Below are 21,655 nucleotides of genomic sequence, written 5' to 3' on the forward strand. Positions count from 1 at the left end.
GGAAAACCATGGGTGGAGATGATTTAGCTCCCGGTACACTCCACAAATCAGAAATACTTAACAGAATCACAGCATCAATCAGAGGTTAGGAAAGCCCTCTGGGATCATCGAGTCCAACCTCTGACCGAACACACCGGGTCAGTCAGCGGCACCGAGTGCCACCTCCAGTGCTCCCCGGAACACCTCCGGGGACGGGGACTCCACCACCGCCCGAGCATTCCAATGTCAGACGTGATGTTCCAATGTCTTTGAAAAAATTCTCCTTCCTGGCCACCCTACACCTCCTGAGGAGCAGCTCGAGGCCGTGTGCTCTGCCAGGGTGAGGAGAGGCCGAGTCCCGCCCGGCTACAGCCTCTGCCAGGAGCCGCGGCGCGACAGAGCCGCCCCGAGCCCCCTTTCAGCGGCTGCAGCCCGCCCGGCCCCCGCTCCCGGGAGCTCCAGCATCCTCCCGGTCCCGTGTCCCGGGCGCTCCAGCATCCTCCCGGTCCCCGCTCCCGGGAGCCGTGTCCCGGCGCTCCAGCATCCTCCCGGTCCCCGCTCCCGGGAGCCGTGTCCCCGGCGCTCCAGCATCCTCCCGGTCCCCGCTCCCGGGAGCCGTGTCCCGGCGCTCCAGCATCCTCCCGGTCCCCGCTCCCGGGAGCCGTGTCCCGGCGCTCCGCCGGCCCCCGCCCCCCGCGGCCGCCGCTCGGGGCGGGGCGGGGCGGGGCGGGGCGGGGCGGGGCGGGGCGGGCGGCTCGCGGGCCCCGCCCACTTCCGGCGGCGGCGGCGCGCGCGAGGGGCCCGCCGGGACGGGCGCGGGCCCCGCCCCGCCGCGGGGGAGGGGCGGGTGCCGGCCCCGCCCGCGGCGCCGCAGGACGAGGTGGGCTCGGCCGGTGGGTCCGGGTTCGGCCGCTGGGTTCGGGTTCGGGTTCGGGACGTGGGCTCGGCAGCGGGCTCGGCGCGGCCGCCGCCGGCACCGCCCGGCCGCGCCGAGGGCGCCCCGCGGCCCGGCCCGGCCCGGGGCCGCGGCGGGGCGGGGCGGGGCCGCCCCCGGCCTGGCTGCCGCGCCGGCCCGGCCCGGCCCGGCCCTTCCCGGAGCGGGGAGGAGCCGCGCCGGGAGCTCCCCGGGGGAAGGCGGCCCGGCGGGGAGGGGAGGGGAGGGTCGGGGGTGGCGAAAGCCGGGGCGCGGCGGGTCCGCCTCTTCCATTGATGAAATTTAAATTGCTCGGGGCTCGCCGCCCGCCCGCCGGCCCGGGAGGGACTGCTCGGCGGAGGGCAGCGCGGCGGGCGGGCGGGAGCTCCCAGCGAGGCCGGGCTCGCCGCCTCTCCGCCGCAGCCGCGCTCCGGCCCTGCGCTGCCCGCCGCGGGGCGGACCCCCGGGCGAGGCGCCCGCTGTTCCCCGGGTGCTCGTTTGTTTACTAAAGCGCGAAAATGTCGGCTCTCCTGCAAGGTAAGCGGGCGCGCTTTGTTTTTCTCGGCCCCTCCGCCGTGCCTCCGGGCTGCGCTCTCTCGTGGGTCCGCGCTCCCGTGGCTCGGGGGCGGCCGCCGGGCTGCGGTGTGGCTGCCCGGAGCCGTGTCCGGGATGCGGCGGCGGGGCCGGCCCGGCCCGGCTCGGTTCGGTTCGGCCCGGCCCGGCTCGGTTCGGTTCGGCCCGGCCCGGCTCGGTTCGGTTCGGCCCGGCTCCGCTCGGCTCGGCTGTGCGGGCGCACGGCGGGACCGGGCGGCGGGCTGTGCGCGGCCGGGGGCTCCTCGCCAGCAAAATCTCCCCTGTCCGCTAAGCCTCTGGTAAAGTTGCGGGAGGATGGATGCCGAGGTTGAATGTCTTCCCTATTCCTTTTTTAAACTTATTTTTCCCTTTTTTTTTCCTTTATTTATTTATTTATTTAATTTTTTTTTTTTTTTCCCCGAGGCTTGAGTGTGTTTTGGCGTTTTTTGATCCCGGTAGGCTCCGGCGCTCTCCTTCTCCACTCCTCTCCGCATGTGTGAGCGTTTGTGTGTACGTGGTGTGAGTTTTGGATTCCCTGTGAACCAGGGGACCAGCCCGCAAGAGGTCATTTTGGGAAGAAAAATTACTTTGGTGCATTGCCGTTGCAGTTTTCTTTCCCTGTTTTCCTGTAGTCCTCGTGGTGCGGGTGTGCTTTTTTGGTGATGAAATCTGTGCCTATAGGGTTCCTTAATATAAATCCACACAGGCCTGTCAACAAATGTAACGCTGCCTGCAGAAGGAGCGCGAGGAGGTCGTTTGCTGTACAAACTTGGGTGTGCGGGCAGCTGAGGGCCTTGGCAGGCTCTGGGAAATCACTGTCCGTCGCACAGTGGATGTCCAGGGCTGGACAATGCTGGCTGTGTGAAGGCATCACCTGTCTACAAATGCCCTGTGACACCTGGGCACAAAGCAGCCAGCTGGAGGAGGAAGGTGTTGCCGGCAGGTTGCTCAACCGGCCACTCTGAAAGTTATCAAGATAAGCCCTTGTGAAGTTGATTAGGAAAATAGATTGCTGTTTGTTCTTTTCAAATGGAATTGGCTTATCTCGGACTACTGCTGAAGGTGGCCATCTTGCAGAGAAGTGCTGTTATTTCTGAAAAAGAAAGCTGTAGAAACCTATGTAATGATCATAATTGGTTTTTAAAATATTACCAGAGATTTGACAATCCTGAAAGCCTTAAAAGAACCCCAAACCCACTGTCTAGATACTCTTATGTCAGGCCAATAGTACTAAAACATGTTGTCATGTCAAGTGATATTTTTAGCATGAGGATCATCTGCTAAACTGGGAAATTCAGCTGTGTCTGACTGTAACACCTAAATTCTTGGTGTGTGCAGCTGGCAGGAGCAGGTTCCTAGGTTGCAAATTTCTGAGTTAGCTCAGGCTAATGTGCTCATCTGTCAAGAAGAGTCCGGGCACAAAGGTTTCACTTCACGTATGCTTCAGTTCAGCATGTGTTGGCAAATTTTGCCTCTGATAGTAGGAAAATGTTTTGCAGAGGCTGAGTGGGTATATTCAGTTCTAAAATTCAAAGTAGTATTCGTTAGCATTGCGTGTTATAGTGTGGGTATTTAAAGAGACAGACTTCTCTCCCAGCCAGAGATAAAAATTGCCTTGAACTTTAAGCGGAATCATTGGAAGTTAAGGCATTCACTCTGTACCCTGAGCACAGAGTTCAAGGGTAGAGCATTTAAAGTTTAGCTGGGTGTTGTAACTTACTGGCCAGCCTTCTTGGTTTTTATGTGTTACTCTGGCTCCAGGGAGACCTAAATAATTTTCTGCTGTAGGCCTTTCTGAATGCTTATTTGTATTGCAAAAGGAATCACAATTCCTGACCCTCATCCTGAGAGCTTCCCTACTTTTTCATGAGAGAAGTTCTTGACTTGTCCCACAATTCCCTCCTTGTACACGTAGTACCAAGGCAGTGAAGTTCTTTTCTGAGTGGATTAATGAACGAAACTAATCCATCTTAGCGTTTTCTCTGCTTTTAATGTAGAATGAGAGGAAGGACAGCAGAAAGGAAATAATGTGCGAGCCCCTCAGTAAGAGGTGACCGCTGTTGTGTTCTTGTGCAGTTTTCCTGAGATCTGCCCCTTGTATTGTTTCTGGTGGTGTACAAAGTCCTCCTTTCTGTTAGCTTGCTCTGATATACCGTGATTTGTTTTTTTTTCACACGGCAGTTATAAAATTAGACACCATAAACCTGCCAATACTCTTGTGTGTGCTGTGGCTCGTGCTGTGAGGGCAGGGGCCAGGTTAGCAGTCAGAGCAGAGCACAAAAGCCTGCTAGAAATAACAGTGGGTGGGGGCAGGAGGGTTGGAGTGAAATTCTCCATGCCTCAACCAGCACCATGAACTTGACTGAAGTGCCGTGCCGTCTCTGCTGCTTGGGGGAACACTTTCTACCAAAGGCATTAACGTGAGATATCCTGTGTGGCTGTTTCTGCACAGCCCAGTGTTCTCTGAAGTCTCAGCTATTTAGTCATGCTCTTCTGGTCTGTGCTCATTTCCTGTGTGGGCAGGTCCCCCAAGAGTCTTCCACTACTTTATCCCACCCTTTTCTTATGTCTGATGAGTGTTCAAGAGCACTGGTTTCATAAAAGTGGGCTTAGGCTGAAACACGAGGCATTGGTTGCGAAATAGCTTGGAAGAGACATTTCTTTTTAACATAATTTGGGATTTTCTTTTTTGGCCACAAGTATCCTTGGAAATCTTTTCCTGCCATTATCCAGCACCCCAGCCTCTCATCTGATTTTTAGAGGCACAGTAACTACTTTTCATTGTGGCCTTAGGAAGTTTTAGTTGCCTGCAGGGAAGAACTGCTTTCAGCTATGCAGTTGCACTGGCCTTTCAACTTCCTTGTTACGGCTGGGTGAAAAGGGAAATCAGTCTTCAGCCAGGCTGTTAAATTCAGCTGTAGTTCGTGTTGAAGGACTGCAGTTGTCTTTCTGCCAGCTGTAGGCTGAGATGTGTGAATACCAGCTCCTTCCCAAAAACTCTGAGGGGCAGCGGGGGCAACTAGAGCCACGTTCACTCGTATCATGCTCCAGTACTGCTTTGGGGAGCCTTTAAAGAGAGCAGCCCAAGTCCTGGTGGTCATTTCCAAGGTAAATGCTCAAAGCCTCTGCCTCACAGTGGCATGTTAAGAGCAGAAGAGCTGTCGCTTGCTGTTTCTTGTGGCTCTTAGATTCAGTATTCACATTCTTACCTATGCAGAGCAGATACTTTCCTTGTACCAGGCAAACACGTGTTTTTGTGGACTCCAGCCATGCCCTTCCTCTCTTTTCCCTGTAATGATAATAACTGGACTAACAGCACTAGCAGTGCTCTGCCTCAGCAGCTGTGTCCTGACACACCGGCTGTGGATGAGGCTGAGGGGTCGCAGTAGTTGATAAATGTTGAATGCAAAGCCTAAATATCCCCCACTGCTGATGAAGGGTAGGGCACTGGCAGCTTTGGCAGGCTGGGGTTTGGTAAGAGCTGTCCCATCCAGCTGCTGCTCTGCGTGCTTGATGCCTGGTATTGGAAAAAGCAACAGGTCTGCTTCACTTTCCTGTGAAGATGTTGGTGATCAAACGTGTCTAGTATTTGCTCATTCAGTACTTGGAATATTACAGAAAAAAAAAAGACCCCTAAACTAGGACGTTGTCATGTATTTACTTTTACCATGCCTTTTTATCTCTGTTTGTTTGTGATGTTGCTTAGTCTCCAAGTGCCTATTTCTGGTAGACACAAGTCTTTTTGGCTAATATGAGCAGAACGAGCTTTTCCTATTGCAGGGCAGCCCCATGAGGGGAGGCTGCTGTGCCTGCCTCAGCCCCAGTGTGTTCCACAGCACGACCGACGGTCTCTGCTGGGACTCGGGATTTGCAGAGTTCCTTACCAGATGTGTTGCATCACACTGGGAGGTTCAGGTGTTTTACAGGTCGGCCAGAAATGAGGCATGGCCACTGTTGTTGATGTTGTAACAGAAGTGGTGTATGATAACATGTTGCAGGGAGGATTAGAAACATATGGAAGCATCTCCTGGCAGTTGTTTGGGTGTGCATCACCCCAAAGGGCAGGAATGAAAGGAATACTTGTAGCAGCTTGGTATTAAGCGTGAAGCTGGTACAGACCTCCTTGTTTTTCTTGTAGGAAAAAGTGGTTCCTGGTGGAGAGCTGTCTGTGTTTTTACACGTTTGACCCGGAAAGATACACCTAACAGGCTTCCAGCTCTTACCTGTTTTTACTACTAAATGAAGCATTTGATTTAAAAAAGGACCTGTTGTCCAGTGTACTGTTCATCTTGAGCTGGTGTTTTCCCGTGTTGCACCACACATACTATGTGCACTGCAGCACTTGTCTGTCTTTTTTTTTTTTTTTCTCTCCCTCCCCTACCTGCAAAACAGTGCAGTCAGGAAAATGGCTTCTGTGGGCTTCAAAGCAAGGATTAGATACTGTCACTGAGGCTGAGGCTGTGGAATACTTTGCTTAGAAAAATAAAATAAAATCAAAATTGCATTAAAATGAACTATCTTTGGCTTTCTTAGACGTTCTCAATAGAAGAGCCTTTTAATGCATGTTCTCAATTAGTAGACTTTAAATGCAGGTCCCTCTTCTAACAATGTTTTCTGTCAGTGTCACTCTGTTCACTTGTAAAGTTTCCTCCTCTCCCTTTTTTGCACTAGTATTCAGGGTGTTTCTAAAATCCAGCTATATTTGGCAATACATCACTCTCTGTGTTACAGGGAAGTGATCACTCAAGGGATTTGGCAGAAATTAAATTAACTGAGGTCTTTAGAGAACATACTCAGAATGTCTTTTGAGAATACGCTCGCTTCCAATGCTTTCTGTTGGAAAATAAAGTCATGTTCTCTCACGGTTCTTCCTGCAGGGTAAACTTCACAGAATATTTGTGAATTTGCTTTTTTTCACGTTTGTGGAGTTTATCACTCTCAAAAACAAAACAAATGCTGAAGTGATAGACAGCCCAATTTTCTAGGTTGCTTAGTAACTGAAATGCATGCTGTAGTGTGAAAATACTCACAACAAAGTAAGGGAATGTTTACTGGAACAAACAGAAGATCCTATGAAAGTGCACTGTGTAAATAATTAAAGCTTGTGTTTTTATTTGCTTGTGGAACAGTACTCTACCTAATTTTTCAGTAAGAAAATTCTTTTTTGCACTTCTACTAGACAAAGTGTGTTGATGTGGTAGGATGTGGCTTCTCTAGTAAAGTGCAGTGCTGCAGAGTTTTGGATACTTCTTGAGATGGACCTTTGGGATACTTCTGAGTTTTGAAAGAAGGGTCATTATTCTTTGGGCCCAGTTTAAGGTCTGTTCCCCGAGTAACTGGGGACAAAACCTTTGGATTCCTGGAATGCTAGCACAGTGATAAAACAAGACTGGATTTTATGAGTTTATCAGTCTTTTTAAAGAAAACTGAAGGCTTTTTGTAGTCTAAATAAGCTGGTTGGGGTGGTTTTTTTTGTTGTTTGTTTGCGTTTTTTAAACATTTTCTTGTGTTTTTATTGAAGATTTCAGCAAAGCAATGTCTCAGGCTGGCTCCTCACAGTTTCAGGAAGTCATTCGGCAGGAGCTGGAGTATTCAATGAAAGTAGAACTCGATAAGATCCTTGCAACTGCACACTCAAATGAGATAGAGGTAAGGAGCACAGAGTGGAGCTGCTCAGAGCATGACAGGTGGGATCCAGGACACTGAGGCAAGTCTCAGAAAGGAGATAAATCACAGATTTCCAGGTCCTTATTTTTAGGATGTGCTCTGATCCTGGGTGGAAGAGTAGCCAGGTTACAATGTCAGCAGTCTCATTTGGTTCCCTCTAGATTGGGTGACAGAGTTATTAAATGTTTAATCATCTTTAGTTATTAAAGGTTCTGTGTAATCTTCAATGGATTACAGAAAGGGAGGGTAAAGCTGTTGTCTTAAATCTTGGGCCAGATTGTAATGCTTGTGATTTTGACAAAAGACTTGTGTAGGTTTCCAAGTTGGTTTTGTACTCAGAATTTTAGTGAAAATGAGCTTTTGGTAACTTCTGGAATTTTACCTGAAGTTTAGCATGTCTACTTCAGTGCTAATGAAATTACTCTCGTGAATAGACTGTACATCAGTTTGTAGAAATGCTTCTGTGATTGAGTAGGTGTGCATTGACTACCAGCATTAACTAATACATTTCTTCTTTGTAGCACACCAAGAAGGACCTGGAAGGATTTAAGAAGCTGTTTCATAGATTCCTACAAGAAAAGGGACCATCTGTGGACTGGGGGAAGATTCAGAGACCTCCAGAAGATTCTGTGAGTTGTGCTTAAGTGACAGTTTGTAAGGAAAATAAAACTGATAACTGCTACTTGAAGCAAACAATTTATTCACCCATCAAATGGGTCTATCATGGTTCTGTAAAACCACTTTGGGTTCTAACTGAGAAATAATTATTTGTTGACATATGTTGTATGTCTTCCTGAGCATCAGGTTCTGCTTACCATATGTATCAAGTTCTGTGGTATTATTTTGTGAGCTGCTCTGGGAGCAAGGGAACAAAATGGGACAGATGCCACCTCACCATTTGGTGCCTTCTCTGGAGTAAACCTGTGTTAGAGGGGGAGTAGGGAGGACCCTTGTTCCCATTTCCCTCCTGCCTGTAGAAGAAAGTTGCACATCTCATCTGAGACTGTTTCCAGCAATCCTTTATGTTTAATAATTTGAAAGGAACATATGGCAAGTGGGCTGGGTAATAGATCTCATTTAGCAACTTCTGTAACCTGCAGCAGCTCAGCAAAAGGGAGGGATCTGAAACAAGGAGTTGACTGTAGGGGGTTTTGGAGCCTGATTTTTCTAATGTTGTCTATGTTGTTGTAACTTATAACCTGTAATTTGAGCTGCTGAAAAAGCACTATGTATTTTCTCAGCACTGTTTAGTACAGAAATAAATACTTCCTATTAAACCTAACCTCATTTTACTGATTCATCAGTGGCCTCAGGCTGTCCTTTGACTCTTGTGTAAAAATGCTGTAGTTGTGCTGCAAACTCTTGCTTTTCCCAGCCCAGTGATCTTGGCATGTTGCAGGAGCTGTGTGTGCTCCCAGGCCTGTGGCTTCTCTGAGGCTCTCTGTGTGCCTCAATCAGGCTCTGTTCCCCGTGAAAGGCAGCCTGTCCAGTTCCTTCCAGAACTGATGCAGGGCTGCTCTGTAAAGCGTTGGAAGAATGATGCTGTTTTAGAGCAAGTCTAGGGTTTTTCCAAGGTTGAGTGTTTTCTTTTCACTTCAAAAACATGTGATGTCTCTCTTTCTGTACTCTAACAGTGAATGAAGTGTTGCTTTGGAGAGAGAAGTCTGGCCTCAATGAAGAAGCCAGGGTGGGAAATTGGACTTCTAGATAAGATGACTTACAAGGAAGGCTGAAGAAAAGGGATTTCTTTCAGTGTAGGGGGGCTGAGATTCTGGAGGGCAGACAGATCTTTTAAATATGTAAGAACGGAGTTAGGACAATCAAAGGAATAAACTGTTCCCTGTGCCAAGAGAAGGGATTAAATTACAGAAGTTTGATGCAAGTGAATGGCTGCTTTGTGGAGAGGAAGAGCTGTTGTCTATTTTTCAAGTTTTGCACTCCTTCAGTGGAAAAACTTACAAGTTCTCTAAAGTACCCAGGCAGGACATCTGGAGCAGATGTCAAACTGGAGGTTGTGGTAAGGCTCTGAAGTAGACTGGGGGCATATTCCCAGGCATGGCAAGCTGCTAAAAAATAACTAACTTAAGGTCACAGAGGGCTGAGTGGAGAAGGGCAGAATTAGAAAGAGTATCTCTCTTATTTCCTTATGACCTGTACTGCTCATTCTCAAATGTATCCCTGTGCTATGTAGCAACTTTTGATGAGAGAGAGAGAAAGGTAAGAATTCTGCAAAATCAGTGACCTGCAAAACCAGGTCACCTGTGGTGTGATGAGATGCATGCATGATGGGAAATGAAATTTTGCTTCCTAGCATGAGCTCTAAATCATGCTTGTGCCACAGAGGAGAGAGCTAGGGCAAAATATCTGCAAACAAACTTCCTTCCATGCCTTCTTCACTTCATAGTAAATACCCCTTTTTTTAGGGATGCTTGGACTACCTGGTCTGACAGGACATGGCTTTGAGTGCTTATGAAAACTGAGAGCAGAGTTAAATTTCTTTATTTTTTTCTTTTCTCCTTTCTGCTGACCATAAGATTTCTATCTCTCCCTGCTGTATCCACTCCCTCCTTTTTAATGCATCAGTCATGTCAGGGGCATACTGTGGAAAATGAAAAGGGTTCCTCATAAGACACATTCCAAGGGATCTCCTCCCAAATCATTCTTTACTGAGGAGTATGACTTATGGAATTATTAAATAAAAGTCGATTTCATAAAGACCAGAATTTCAGAGTTACTGGTAGCTGGTATGGGTAAGAGCAGTGTGAGCTTTTAGAAGGGGTAAAGAGGGATAACTTTTGAAAGACTGCAGTATTGAGTTCTTTGGGACAGGTATCCATCTGTGAGCACATATTCCGAGTGCTTCTTTTCAGTTCCAACTGAGTTTTCTTTTCCTAGCTATAAAACCTCAGAGCATATTCTCATTCTGCTCCTGTTAGAACAGCACAGGGGTTGGTGTATAGAAAAAATGTTTGCTGGTAATCTTGCAAATGATTTATAATTGCCTGTAGGGATGACCTTGTTTTATGAGGTGGTGGGATGCTTGGCTGCTTGGAGAATTTCACACTGCAAGGATCATGGCCTAGAAAGCACCAAATTCTTTGCAGTGTGAATTTATTTGCCTGTGATTGTTTTGGAGAATTGCTTTGCTGCTGGGAGTTCTGGCAAGTCTAATCTTCAGCTGATCCCCAGTAGAGCAAAAGGCATATGTTGGGGTATCTGTGTGCCTCTGTGTGTATAAACACACAGACATACGTGTGTATCTGTGAACACAGGCACACAAAAAATCTGCCAAAGTGTGGGTTTGTTGATTTTTTATTTTATTTTATTTATTTAGCAGCTTTAAAAAGTTCATGAATAGCTTATTGGATTTATGAGCTTTGCCTTTTAGGTGGGGAAGAGTGTTTCAGGCTTTTGCCCAGTGCAAAGGGACAGTGCTGTGCAGAAGCAGAATTTCTGATGAGACTTCTTTAGGCCATCTAGTGTGTTATATTTGTTCTCTGAATGTAGCTTCTGCTTCTTCCTGAAGACAAATAAAGTCTCCTGTCAGTAAATTGAAACAGAATTTATTGCTTTATAGTATTCCTGGTTTTCTCTGCAAGGGAGATTTCATCCCTGACCTCCACGTTTTCAGTGTAACAGCTTATACTGATGACAGTAAGAGAAGATTGAACCCATTTCACACTATATTGGTAAACCTCTGCCTTGTTTTTTCCTTCCAGATGCTTTGCTTTCATATGTCCAAAGGCTTGCAGTGATAGCTGGCATAGTTAGGACCCATTACTGTCACAGTCTCCAGAGAAGAAAGTACACTGAGAGTGCCAGTTAACAGGGAGAGGAGGTAAAGAATGTGGACATGGCAAGTGTAACTTAATCCCCTCGATGTAGATTGCAGCCATCTGTTTGTTTGAATTGGAAGCAATAGCAAAGTCCTGCTGGGAGGCCTCTGAGAGAACTGCAGTGATCGAGTTAACCTCAGAACAGCAATGCAGAACCTCATCTGGGATGTAAAGAGAGCATCCAAAGCAATGTGAGTGTGAAAGGAGCTTGTCTATTAGAGCCTTTGTTTTTTTTCTTCCCCAGAGGTTGGATTCTTGTCTGCAGCTCAGGTTGTCACCTCAGTGAGTTATATCAAGAAGGAAAAGAATGAATGTTATGCCCTTACTCAAAAGCTAAATATCTTCATAATCTTCAACTTTGGAAACAGATTTTAAGGGTTCATAGAATTGTGGAATGGTTTGGAAGGGATCTTAAAAATTGCCTTGTTCCAGCCCCCTGCCCTGCACATGGAGATTGCTCCAAGCCCTTTTTAACTTGGCCTTGAACACCTCCAGGGCTGGGGCAGCCACAGCTTCTCTGGCTGATCTGTTCCTCTGCTTTTCCACGCTCAGAGTAAAGAACTTCTTCCTGAGGTCTGATCTAAATCTCTCCTCTTGCAGCTGGGAACTATTCCCCTTCTCCTGTCTGTATCAGCCTGTGTAAGAAGTCTCTCTTCCTCTGTAAGCCCCCTCTAGCTGCTGGAAGGTCTCTCAAAGCCTCCTCTTCTCCAGGCTGCCCACCCCCAGCTCTCCTCACTCTGACCCCACAGGAGGGTTTTTCTCTCTCCCATCATTTTGTGGCTCTCCTCTGCACTGCTCTGACAAGTCCACAGCTTTCCTGTGCTGAGGACTCCAGGCCTGGGTGCAGCACTGCAGGTGGGGTCTCAGGAGGGCAGAGACCTTTTCATGTGCTGCTACTTCTACAAGTGTCCCTTGGTGCTGAGTGAGTGTTTCCTCTGACTGCAAGTACAAATTAACTAATAGGGGCCTCCTCCTTTCCGGTCTGCCCACGGTGACAGCCCTGATGTTCACTTTGTCTGTCTCTGACAAACTCTTGCAAGCCTCCTTGCAGTAGGAGTAGGCTGCTGGAATCTGTTAGTCAAACTCCCAACATTGCCTCATCCAGGCTGTTCCAAGAAATCACTTCTGTGACACTGGCTGCAAAACAAAAGAAGTTGCATATGTCATCTCAGAGCAGTCCCAAAGCAGGGCTGCCAGACGTGTCTCAAGTGAGTAACACTGCAGCCATGCGTCTGTAAGGCATGTCATTCCTGCCCCTGGTTTTTCCTGAAGAATTTCCCCATCAGCATGCACTTGTCAAGCACACAGTTCCAACCCTTAAAGCAAAAACTGATTTTTATTGCTGTGGAGCACTTCTCCAGTTGTGTATAGGCTTGTGGGTGATGAGGTATTTGTGCATTTTAGTGCCTGCACATGGATTGATAGCACTGGCATCCAGCAGTCTTGGTGCTGCAGCATTCCTGCTGGAACTTGGCTTTTTGACATTTGTTATTCTCTGAATTAAAGACCCTTCAAGATCCATGGCTTTATAGCCAAGTTGATGTTTCCAATGCCTGTGCCAGAAGAAACTGAAACATTTAGTGAGGCTGAGTCATAAATTTTGTGTTGTAACTGGTGAAACATCCGGCGAGCTGAGTCCTTGATGGAGCTGTTACCTTCTCCAGGACTTCTACTCTGAACATTCTGCAAAAGCTGCTTTCAGGCACGATAGTGAAAGCATCAAAAGGTAGTTGGCACTTTAGCAAAAGCAAATTATTTTTGGGGCTGTCTGGCCCTGAACTGAGTGTCAGACTTTCTGCTTCTTGTGAGTGATGCAAGAAGAACATAGTGAGACTTGAAAGTTGAGATAATTTTTTTGGATGTCAGACGGTGTCAGAACATCATGGATGTGACTCACATCCCACCCAACTAAAGCTCAAGATGAGATGTTTTTAATCCATGTACAGGTCTAATGCAGGGTGTTACTGACCTTGGAGTGGATGGGAAGCAGTAAATCTGAGTCTCTGTAGATCCTGCTGGTAGCGGGATGTTCATTGAGCTTCCTGGTGTACCTCCAAGACATTAAACCCAGGATTTATCATCTCATTGTTAATGAGAAGAACAGTTGTTTTTCGGGGTGTTTCAGCCTGGACATAATCTCTGTTGTTGACAAAGCACAGCAAGAGCCCACTTTTTGTGCACTTCTGTTCCTGAAAAGTTCTTGGCAGTTTGGAAGGAAGCTCCTGCCTGTGTCCTCATGAAATGACAGTGATTGTGGTGCTGCTTTCTGTCCCAGCCACGAGACCTCCACGTCGAGTTATCCTGCAGTGCATCCTATAAGATGCCATGGGCAGAATTTCCCTCCTGTGAGGGATCTGCCCTGATTGCTGCCCACGGTGTCCTGGAATGCTGGAATTGCACAAGCTGTCCTCTCTACCCCCACATATCCCAGTAAAAAATATGACTCTTGTTCCAGGGCAGTGTGAATTTCCATTTGAACCCCAGCCCTTGCCCAAAGCAAACACAGCTAAAAAACCACTCTGTATGTATTTGGTTTTGGAAACCAGCTGTGGATCTTACACACCCCTTATCAGAATTAAAATAATGTTGTAGCAGCTAGAATGCTACAGCACTGGAACACCAGGGCTTTTCTTCAAAAGAAAATCTCTAGAAAGGCAGGCTAAAAGATAATTATATTGACTCTGGTATAACAGTTTTGGCATGATTCTTACTGTGGCATTGTTACCATTATTTCTTTGACTTAGGTGCTTTGAGTTAGGGGACAGCAGTACCTAATGGGAGGCATTCTGTCATTATGAGCCTGATTTTGCTCTCCATCCTGAGCCCCAAGTGTAACCCAGACTCTGTCCTTAAACCTGTAGGAAACAGCTGTCAGTGAGGCAGAAGATTTCCTGTAAGGTCTATTGTGAGCTGGATGAACACATTGTGAAAAGAGCAGACTAAGAACTGGGAGCGCTCTTCCACTCTGTATCAGTTTAGACTGAGTTAAAGAACCAACATTTTCCAAAGAACGTTGCCTTTGACAACCTCAGAGTGCAAAAAAAAACCAACCAAAAACCAAAAAACAACAATCTATGCATGTAGAGCCTGGTTGTTAAATTGTGGCCTGACTGAAGGGGGAGAGGGGCTGTCCTATGGGGCAGTGAGTTAGAGGGTCCCCAAGGAATCCCCCTGCCCTTCTGCAGGGCAGGAGCAGCATTGTGACAAGTGGCCTGACTTCTCCTCATCTGCATGAAGCTTGTAGTGCCTGGTCACAAAGTCTGTGGAACCTCTTGAGAAAAGAGGTTATTATTATAATAAACCAGGTTTTTAGTATCATAACAAACCAGGTATTGTAGACTCACTTTGCAGATGCTCTTTAGTGTTATAAGGCGTGTGAATAAATGTGGATTTTATCACCAGATTGTAAGTTTTGAAAGTTTTTCAGAGAAAGCAATTTCTTTCTGAATATCTGACTGCTGGCTTTTTGGTTCTTGTTTTGTTTTGTTGATTTGTTTTCCCAGATCCAGCCCTATGAGAAGATCAAAGCCAGAGGCCTGCCTGATAACATTGCTTCTGTCTTGAACAAGCTGGTGGTGGTGAAGCTCAATGGTGGCCTGGGCACCAGCATGGGCTGCAAAGGCCCCAAGAGCCTGATCGGGGTGCGGAACGAGAACACCTTCCTGGACCTGACCGTGCAGCAGATCGAGGTACGGCCTGGCCAGCTGGGAGGGAGCACTGCTGAGCTGCTCCTGCCTGCCTTGCTGGCAGGGACCCAGTGCAGGCCTGCCAAAAGGAACAGGAGAGGGAGATGAGGTCTGGTCACGGTGCTGGGGTGAAGAGAGAATTCCACTGGGAAGAACACACACAAAGGGGACTGAGCTCTGTGCCCCCACATGTGTTAGCACAAGTGTGCTCCAGCCTGTGCACACCAGCCTGGGCAGGGGAGCGTGTCCAGGAACACAAGCAGTCACACTGTAGAGCTTGTCTGCCCTGGGGAACTCCTGGGCTTGTTTCTGACTCCTCCAACTGCAAATTTATCTTTTAAAAAACGGGTTTTTTTTTTAATGTGTGTTAGAACAAAGCTTTTCACAGCAGCTCCAAGTTCCTTCATGCATTTAAACTCTTGCACTGAAAGAAATTGTTGGCATTTTCCTCTGAAGAAAGAAGAGCAAAAGAAAATAACAGCTGCTGCTGTTGGGAGAGGACATTTCAGCTGATGTTTTTAATGCTGAATATTGCTCTTAGAGCAGATATTTAAGACAGTTATTAGAGCAGGAGGTGAGGTGTGCCTGCTCCTGGTTTCTGGAGTGCCAACAATGTTTGCCTCAGTGTGGTGTTGTTTGGAGTGGCTCTCCCATGTGTGTTAGATGGTTCTATGGCAAACACAAATTTATATCCAACTGGTGCAGCCCTTTCTCCACAGCATCAATGTGGAAGTCTCTGACTCCACCGAAGTGTAATGACCCTAAATGCTCCAGCAGAGGAGGGTGGGCTGATACACAAAGCTTAAAATTCACCAAAGGGTTTTTCTCTTTTCCCTCTGCACCTTCTGTTTCCAGTGGAACTGTTGTGATCTCTGATGTTTTTGCCTTTGTTGTGCATGTGGGAATGCTGTTACATATTTCAGCTCCATGCTATAGATTCCCAAATAATTAACATGGTGACATTTCATTTATTACGTGCTCTTGATACAATTGTCCATCTCTCAGTCTGCTAAGAAAACGTGGAAGTGCTTCCTGTGCAGAGACAGTGTGGAAATGTCACCTTGACAGACTGCAACAATTTGATGGAAAACATGCTTTTTGTAATCAACAGTAGCTGAAACTTAGTGATCATGTCGTGGCATCGTGGTTTCAAATTTTAGATCTCAATGCAGGTTTAAAAACAAAGATTCACTAATTAAAAATACATTAATTAGCGTGGGTCTTATCTTTACAACTAACAGGGATTTATTTTCCTTTACCTGATGATTTGTTCTTTTTGTAGCATAAGTGCATCTCTGTTTTTTTTCTCATGCATTCATTATTTCCAGTCTGTTTCACCTAATTTCTTTCTCCCAAAATCTCAGGTGTCAGGAGTTAAAGCTAATAATACATGCTGAATTTACCATTTATTTCCCATCTCAGCATTTAAACAAATCCTACAACACCGATGTTCCTCTGGTTCTCATGAATTCCTTCAACACAGATGATGACACAAAGAAAATCCTGCAGAAATACAGTCACAGCCGTGTGAAGATTTATACTTTTAATCAAAGCAGGTATCAAAAGACTTCTCCACTTGGGGTAGAAGGAGACAGCTTGTTTTTCCATAGCCCAGATGGGGTGGATTTGGGTTTGAGGTGCTGGGGTAGCAGTGGAGTCCTCATGCAGAGACTGAAACGTCAGGGGGGTGGGCAGTCAAGGACAATGTATAAAATTGGGGAGAGGGGCATGTGTGGGCCCCAGTTTCTAAGAAATGTATAAATAGTGATGTACTGGCTGCTGGCCCCTTGATCCCTGAATTTTCTGTTTGTGCTCTTTGGCTGTGGAGGGAGACAGGCCATGGTTCCTTATGAAGAACAAACTAATCCAGGTTGGGGTCAGAGGGGTGTTTGATATGCTCTGCACCTGCCTGCCAGAGGAAAGTTGGTTTGCAGTGTGGCCTGAGAACTGTGCCTTTACATCCTGAAGTAGATTGCATTCTGCAGCTTCTCAGTGACAGCTCAGAATTTGGGAGGGTCTTCCAGTTCAGAATACTCAGGAAAAGCACACCTCCAGAAGCCCATAGAGCTGCACCTTAACTGTAATATTTTTATTTTATGGTAGTCTGACTCTGGTGAGGATGTAACAAGACCCATTGTCCTCACAGGTATCCCAGAATTAACAAGGAAACTCTGCTGCCAATAGCCAAGGATGTCTCTTACTCAGGAGAGAACACGGAGTGCTGGTACCCTCCAGGCCATGGAGACATCTACGCCAGCTTCTACAACTCTGGGCTGCTGGACAACCTCATTGCAGAGGGGAAGGAATATATTTTTGTCTCCAATATAGATAATTTGGGTGCCACTGTGGACCTTTACATTCTTAACCACCTCATGAACCCACCCAATGGAAAACGCTGTGAATTTGTCATGGAAGTCACAAACAAAACCCGGGCGGATGTGAAGGTAAAGGGAGATGGGTGAGGGTCATTGGTGGCCATCTCCAGCCTCCTCTGAATCCATGGATTCAGGCATACACCCAGTCTCCTCACAGCTATTTTAGGCACCATTTAACACATCAGCTCAGATCTAATTTGAGATGCACAAAATCAGCAAGTTTAGGAAGTTCTAATTCATGGAACAGATTTGATCTGTGCTCTGGGCAGCAGCAGATGAGCAAAGTCTGGGCTGGCCTGGAAGCACGAGGGATTTGTGCAGGGTGCAGGTTACAACCTCTGCACCTTCTCCAAACTGTCACCCACACTGGGGGCAGAAGCTTGAAGGTGGAAGCTTGGAGACAGCGCTGAGGGCTGGGATGCAGCAGTTGTGTCTGACAGGAAACTGCCCGAGCCTCCTCCCAGCCCTGCCCTGCCCAGCTCCGTGTGGCACAGCTGCCCACCTGCTCCTGCCCCAGCCCTGCCTTTGTGCCAAGTCCAGGAGAGACGTTTCTCAGAGCTTTGTGAAGTGTATCAATACCTGTAGCCTGCAGTAATTTCTCCCGCTACTGTGCTCTGCCTCTCTTGTGTGTGAGAATGAGGATTTGGATTTTCTGTGTGTTCATTAGGGAAGCTCTGACTTAGCCCTATAAAAGCACAGCAATGCACTGTAAGGATGCTTAGATTTGATTTAGCTTTTGCTCCATCGTCTAACAAAGTACTGCTGAGGGTGATTTTTGACAACAGCAGCATTTGCAAAGTGTTCCCAACAAGCTTCATTAAAGGAATTAACTGTCTTGGAGTGCTGAAATGCAATCACTGCACAGTCCTGACTACTTTAAACATGCTCTATAATTAGTAACCTGGTAGCTGGTTACTAAAAACAAGAAATGTGTTTTCTCTGGGGTTTGAATGCCAGCAGACTTAGCTGTTGAGGGGAGGATTTCTCTGGCTTCTCATGAACAGGACTGAAACCCTCTCATTTGGCCCTCGCAGGGTGGCACGCTGACGCAGTACGAGAACAAGCTGAGGCTGGTGGAGATAGCTCAGGTCCCTAAAGCACACGTGGATGAGTTCAAGTCCGTGTCAAAATTCAAAATATTCAACACCAACAATCTGTGGATTGCTCTATCTGCAATTAAGAGGCTGCAAGAGAAAAATGCCATTGACATGGAGATCATTGTTAACCCAAAGGTAATCAGCTGGCAAGGGCTTAGAGGACACTGACCCAAACGAACTTTTAGTTTCTGGGTGGGTAACAGGCACTGCTGCCTCACAGAGCCAGGCTGGGGGTGAGAGTGGAGCTCTGCCTGGTGGCAGGACCTGCTCCATGTGATCCTGGCTGCAGTTCTGGGTGATGCCAGGACCTGCTCCATGTGATCCTGGCTGCAGTTCTGGGTGATGCCAGGACCTGCTCCATGTGATCCTGGCTGCAGTTCTGGGTGATGCCAGGACCTGCTCCATGTGATCCTGGCTGCAGTTCTGGGCGCCAGGACCTGCTCCATGTGATCCTGGCTGCAGTTCTGGGTGATGCCAGGACCTGCTCCATGTGATCCTGGCTGCAGTTCTGGGTGATGCCAGGACCTGCTCCATGTGATCCTGGCTGCAGTTCTGGGTGATGCCAGGACCTGCTCCATGTGATCCTGGCTGCAGTTCTGGGTGATGCCAGGACCTGCTCCATGTGATCCTGGCTGCAGTTCTGGGCGCCAGGACCTGCTCCATGTGATCCTGGCTGCAGTTCTGGGTGATGCCAGGACCTGCTCCATGTGATCCTGGCTGCAGTTCTGGGTGATGCCAGGACCTGCTCCATGTGATCCTGGCTGCAGTTCTGAGCGCCAGGACCTGCTCCATGTGCTCACCTGAGTTTTCTCTCCCAGACTCTGGATGGAGGCTTGAACGTTATCCAGCTGGAGACCGCAGTTGGTGCTGCTATCAAGAGTTTTGAGAACTCTCTGGGCATTAACGTGCCTCGCAGCCGTTTCCTGCCCGTGAAGACCACCTCGGATCTCCTGCTGGTGATGTCCAACTTGTACAGCCTTAACGCGGGGTCGCTGACCATGAGCGAGAAGCGCGAGTTCCCCACAGTGCCTCTTGTCAAGCTGGGAAGCTCCTTCACAAAGGTAAACACCTGGTGCTCACTGAGGGAAAAGTGAGGTTTGCTTTATCTACCTCCGCACAGCTGGGCCTTCCCTTTTGCTCTTTGTGAAGGCTGTGGGAATGCAGATTCTTGCTGTGGATGTTGGGTGCTTCTGCAGGCCTCGGGGGAGGTGAGCTGGCTGTGTGTGCTCCCCAGAGCTGCTGGGCAGCCCCCCTACTGTTCCTCACGGTTGTTTCTGAAAGAAATCACAATCACAAAGTAGCAACTTCTATATTGATTCAGATGTAGGTTATAGGAAGGATCCTGAAGTGTATTCAAGAGGCTCCTCCTCCCACACTTGTCTTAATCCACACATGGCTTTAAAATGGTCTCTTTTATTTTCTCTTTCCAAAAGGTTCAAGATTACCTGCGGAGGTTTGAAAGTATTCCAGATATGCTGGAGCTGGATCACCTCACGGTTTCAGGTGATGTTACATTTGGGAAGAATGTTTCATTAAAGGTGAGTGTGCAGTGGGGATGCTGCTGCAATAAACATGGCTGATCTCTGCTCCTTGGCAGTTGATCCTGAGGCAGTGCCTGCACAGAGTCCATAGGAGCACTCCTGGGAATTGGGAAACTGGCCCAAAGATGGCAGAGGCCGTGGCTGGACAGTGACCCTTGTGATGGAGTGCAGGTTGTTGCTGCCAGAGCTGCTGCTCTGTGCAGGCCCAGGTTTATTTATCAACCCTGAAAGCAGCACAGACCTCACATCTCTGTACAACAGTACTGCCACCTCTGTCCTTTGGCTCAGCCCCACCTCCCTGCCTAGCTGGCCTTACCACCCCTTTCAGGCCCTTTTGCATCGCTTTGGGGTTCTCAATTTATTAGTAAATGGTGGAGCTGAGCAAGTTAGTTTCTCTCAAATTCTTCCTTAGCATCTTGCCAGTCCTGGCAGCACCTGCAGTTCTCTGGGGCAGTTTGGCAGCTGCCAGGGGTGGAAGGTGGTGCTGCATCACCTGGCACAAGCTCAGGCTGTGGGCTCTGAGCTGTCCCTCTGTCCCCACATTTGCTGTTCAGGTGGAACAGGAGCCTTCCTGGGATGCACCCAGGGTGGGGGAACATTTTTCCACTTCAAAGCAAGCAGATAAGAGCCCTTAGAGCAACCATGTCTTCAATTACAGTTCTGCTTGTAGGCTGATAGATCTAGCATGGTAATTACAGAGGTTCCAGTAATGCTTGTTTAAAACCTTTGTTCTGGGGGGAGAAGACCCCCAAATGTGTGTGCAGAAACAATACAACTAAATGCATTCAGGCTCTGGAGGGGTACACCTGACTGCAACAGACAACCTATTCCCTCCTTCCACATCAACAGGTACCAGGTTTCTGAACGCTTGTTTTCCTTTCTGTATCCCCAGGGAACAGTGATCATCATTGCAAACCACGGTGACAGGATTGACATCCCAGCTGGAGCTCTACTAGAGAACAAAATCGTGTCTGGCAACCTGCGGATCCTGGACCACTGAGTCCAGGAGGGGGCTGGGGCTGCTGTGCCCAGCCAGCCTCGTCGTGCAAGAACCTTTTAAGCATTAGAAACCTAAGTACACAGAGGGCCTATGCTTTGTCATCTTCACAGTACCCTGCAGTATTAATTTTAAATTAATTTCTCTTGCTTATCTTTAAGCAGCCACATAAGCGCCATGGATGTGCGTAAGCAAAGCTTCAGTCCTTAAAGAGATTCTGTAACTCAGTTAATATAACCTTGAAGTGCAATACTGTTTGTCTTGTGGGAAGATGGACAGATCTTCTTTGATAAGAAGTTCAGAGGCTCACCTCGAATTCAGTAGTTTTGAATTGCTTGTAACTGCAGAAATAAAGCTGTGAAGCAATACATGTGGGACAAGATGGTTGGCAACTCCTGTGACGTTTTAGGAAGGCACAGTTGAAAACCAAAAGTTTCACTACTGCTAAACAGGCTCTTAAAACCCTGTATTTCATGTGCTCACAACCTGTAGCCCTCTTCAACCCCTCCCAAACTACAAGTGGGATGTCCTGTCCCAGTTGTATGTCGAGGTACTGGGGTAAGGCTGTCAATACCTCCATTTCCGTATTGTGAGAGTGGGAATCATCCGTGTTCCAAACTTGCCCAAAGAATCCAATACTTGAGAAAAATGCCTCAGTAGCCACGTGTGGTGTTTGCTTTTTCACATCCCATTTAAGACTGGATCTCCTGTTAATATCTTAATCTTTGATCTGCCCTCTTTTTTCAATAAATGGATCATGTTGACCGCACCTATGTTCATATTGTCACAGCCATGTATGTTAATTTATCTTCTCTTGAGTTTCTAAATTTGTACAGGAATTGAAATCCCTGTCCTGATCACTATTGATTTCTTAATGTTTCTCTTGTATTTACATGCAGACAACTTTATTTTATAAGCTTAGTATAACACTGGTATGTATCATTAAAGAAGTTGGTCTTTAAAAACAAGTGTGATTTTAGAGCTTTATTTT

The 21,655-nt window shown here is 47.6% G+C and overlaps 1 protein-coding gene across 3 annotated transcripts; it reads left to right on the forward strand.

Moving 5' to 3' along the window:
- Window positions 1-795: 795 nt before the first annotated feature.
- On the forward strand, window positions 796-21,433 carry UGP2 (UDP-glucose pyrophosphorylase 2). Of its 3 annotated transcripts, none has more exons than XM_077781836.1 (10): window positions 796-859; window positions 6,987-7,114; window positions 7,654-7,761; window positions 14,472-14,657; window positions 16,077-16,210; window positions 16,801-17,098; window positions 18,064-18,261; window positions 18,945-19,187; window positions 19,560-19,664; window positions 20,560-21,433. In XM_077781836.1, exons 2-10 carry the CDS (start codon window positions 7,001-7,003, stop codon window positions 20,665-20,667), a joined length of 1,494 nt encoding a protein of 497 aa, XP_077637962.1. In that variant the 5' UTR covers window positions 796-859; window positions 6,987-7,000; the 3' UTR covers window positions 20,668-21,433. The 3 variants fall into 3 exon arrangements, with proteins under 3 accessions (XP_077637962.1, XP_077637961.1, XP_077637960.1); XM_077781835.1 differs by having other exon boundaries at window positions 817-872; XM_077781834.1 differs by lacking the exon at window positions 796-859 and adding an exon at window positions 1,283-1,429.
- Window positions 21,434-21,655: the final 222 nt, after the last annotated feature.

This window comes from Lonchura striata, chromosome 3 (assembly GCF_046129695.1).
Source record: "Lonchura striata isolate bLonStr1 chromosome 3, bLonStr1.mat, whole genome shotgun sequence".
NCBI classification, from domain to species: domain Eukaryota; kingdom Metazoa; phylum Chordata; class Aves; order Passeriformes; family Estrildidae; genus Lonchura; species Lonchura striata.

Bases quoted from the DNA above. Each gene is read 5' to 3' on its own strand.
- UGP2 (XM_077781834.1), top strand. The intron at 7,115-7,653 runs GTAAGGAGCACA...TCTTCTTTGTAG, and splicing joins CACACTCAAATGAGATAGAG to CACACCAAGAAGGACCTGGA. The intron at 17,099-18,063 runs GTAAAGGGAGAT...TGGCCCTCGCAG, and splicing joins AAACCCGGGCGGATGTGAAG to GGTGGCACGCTGACGCAGTA.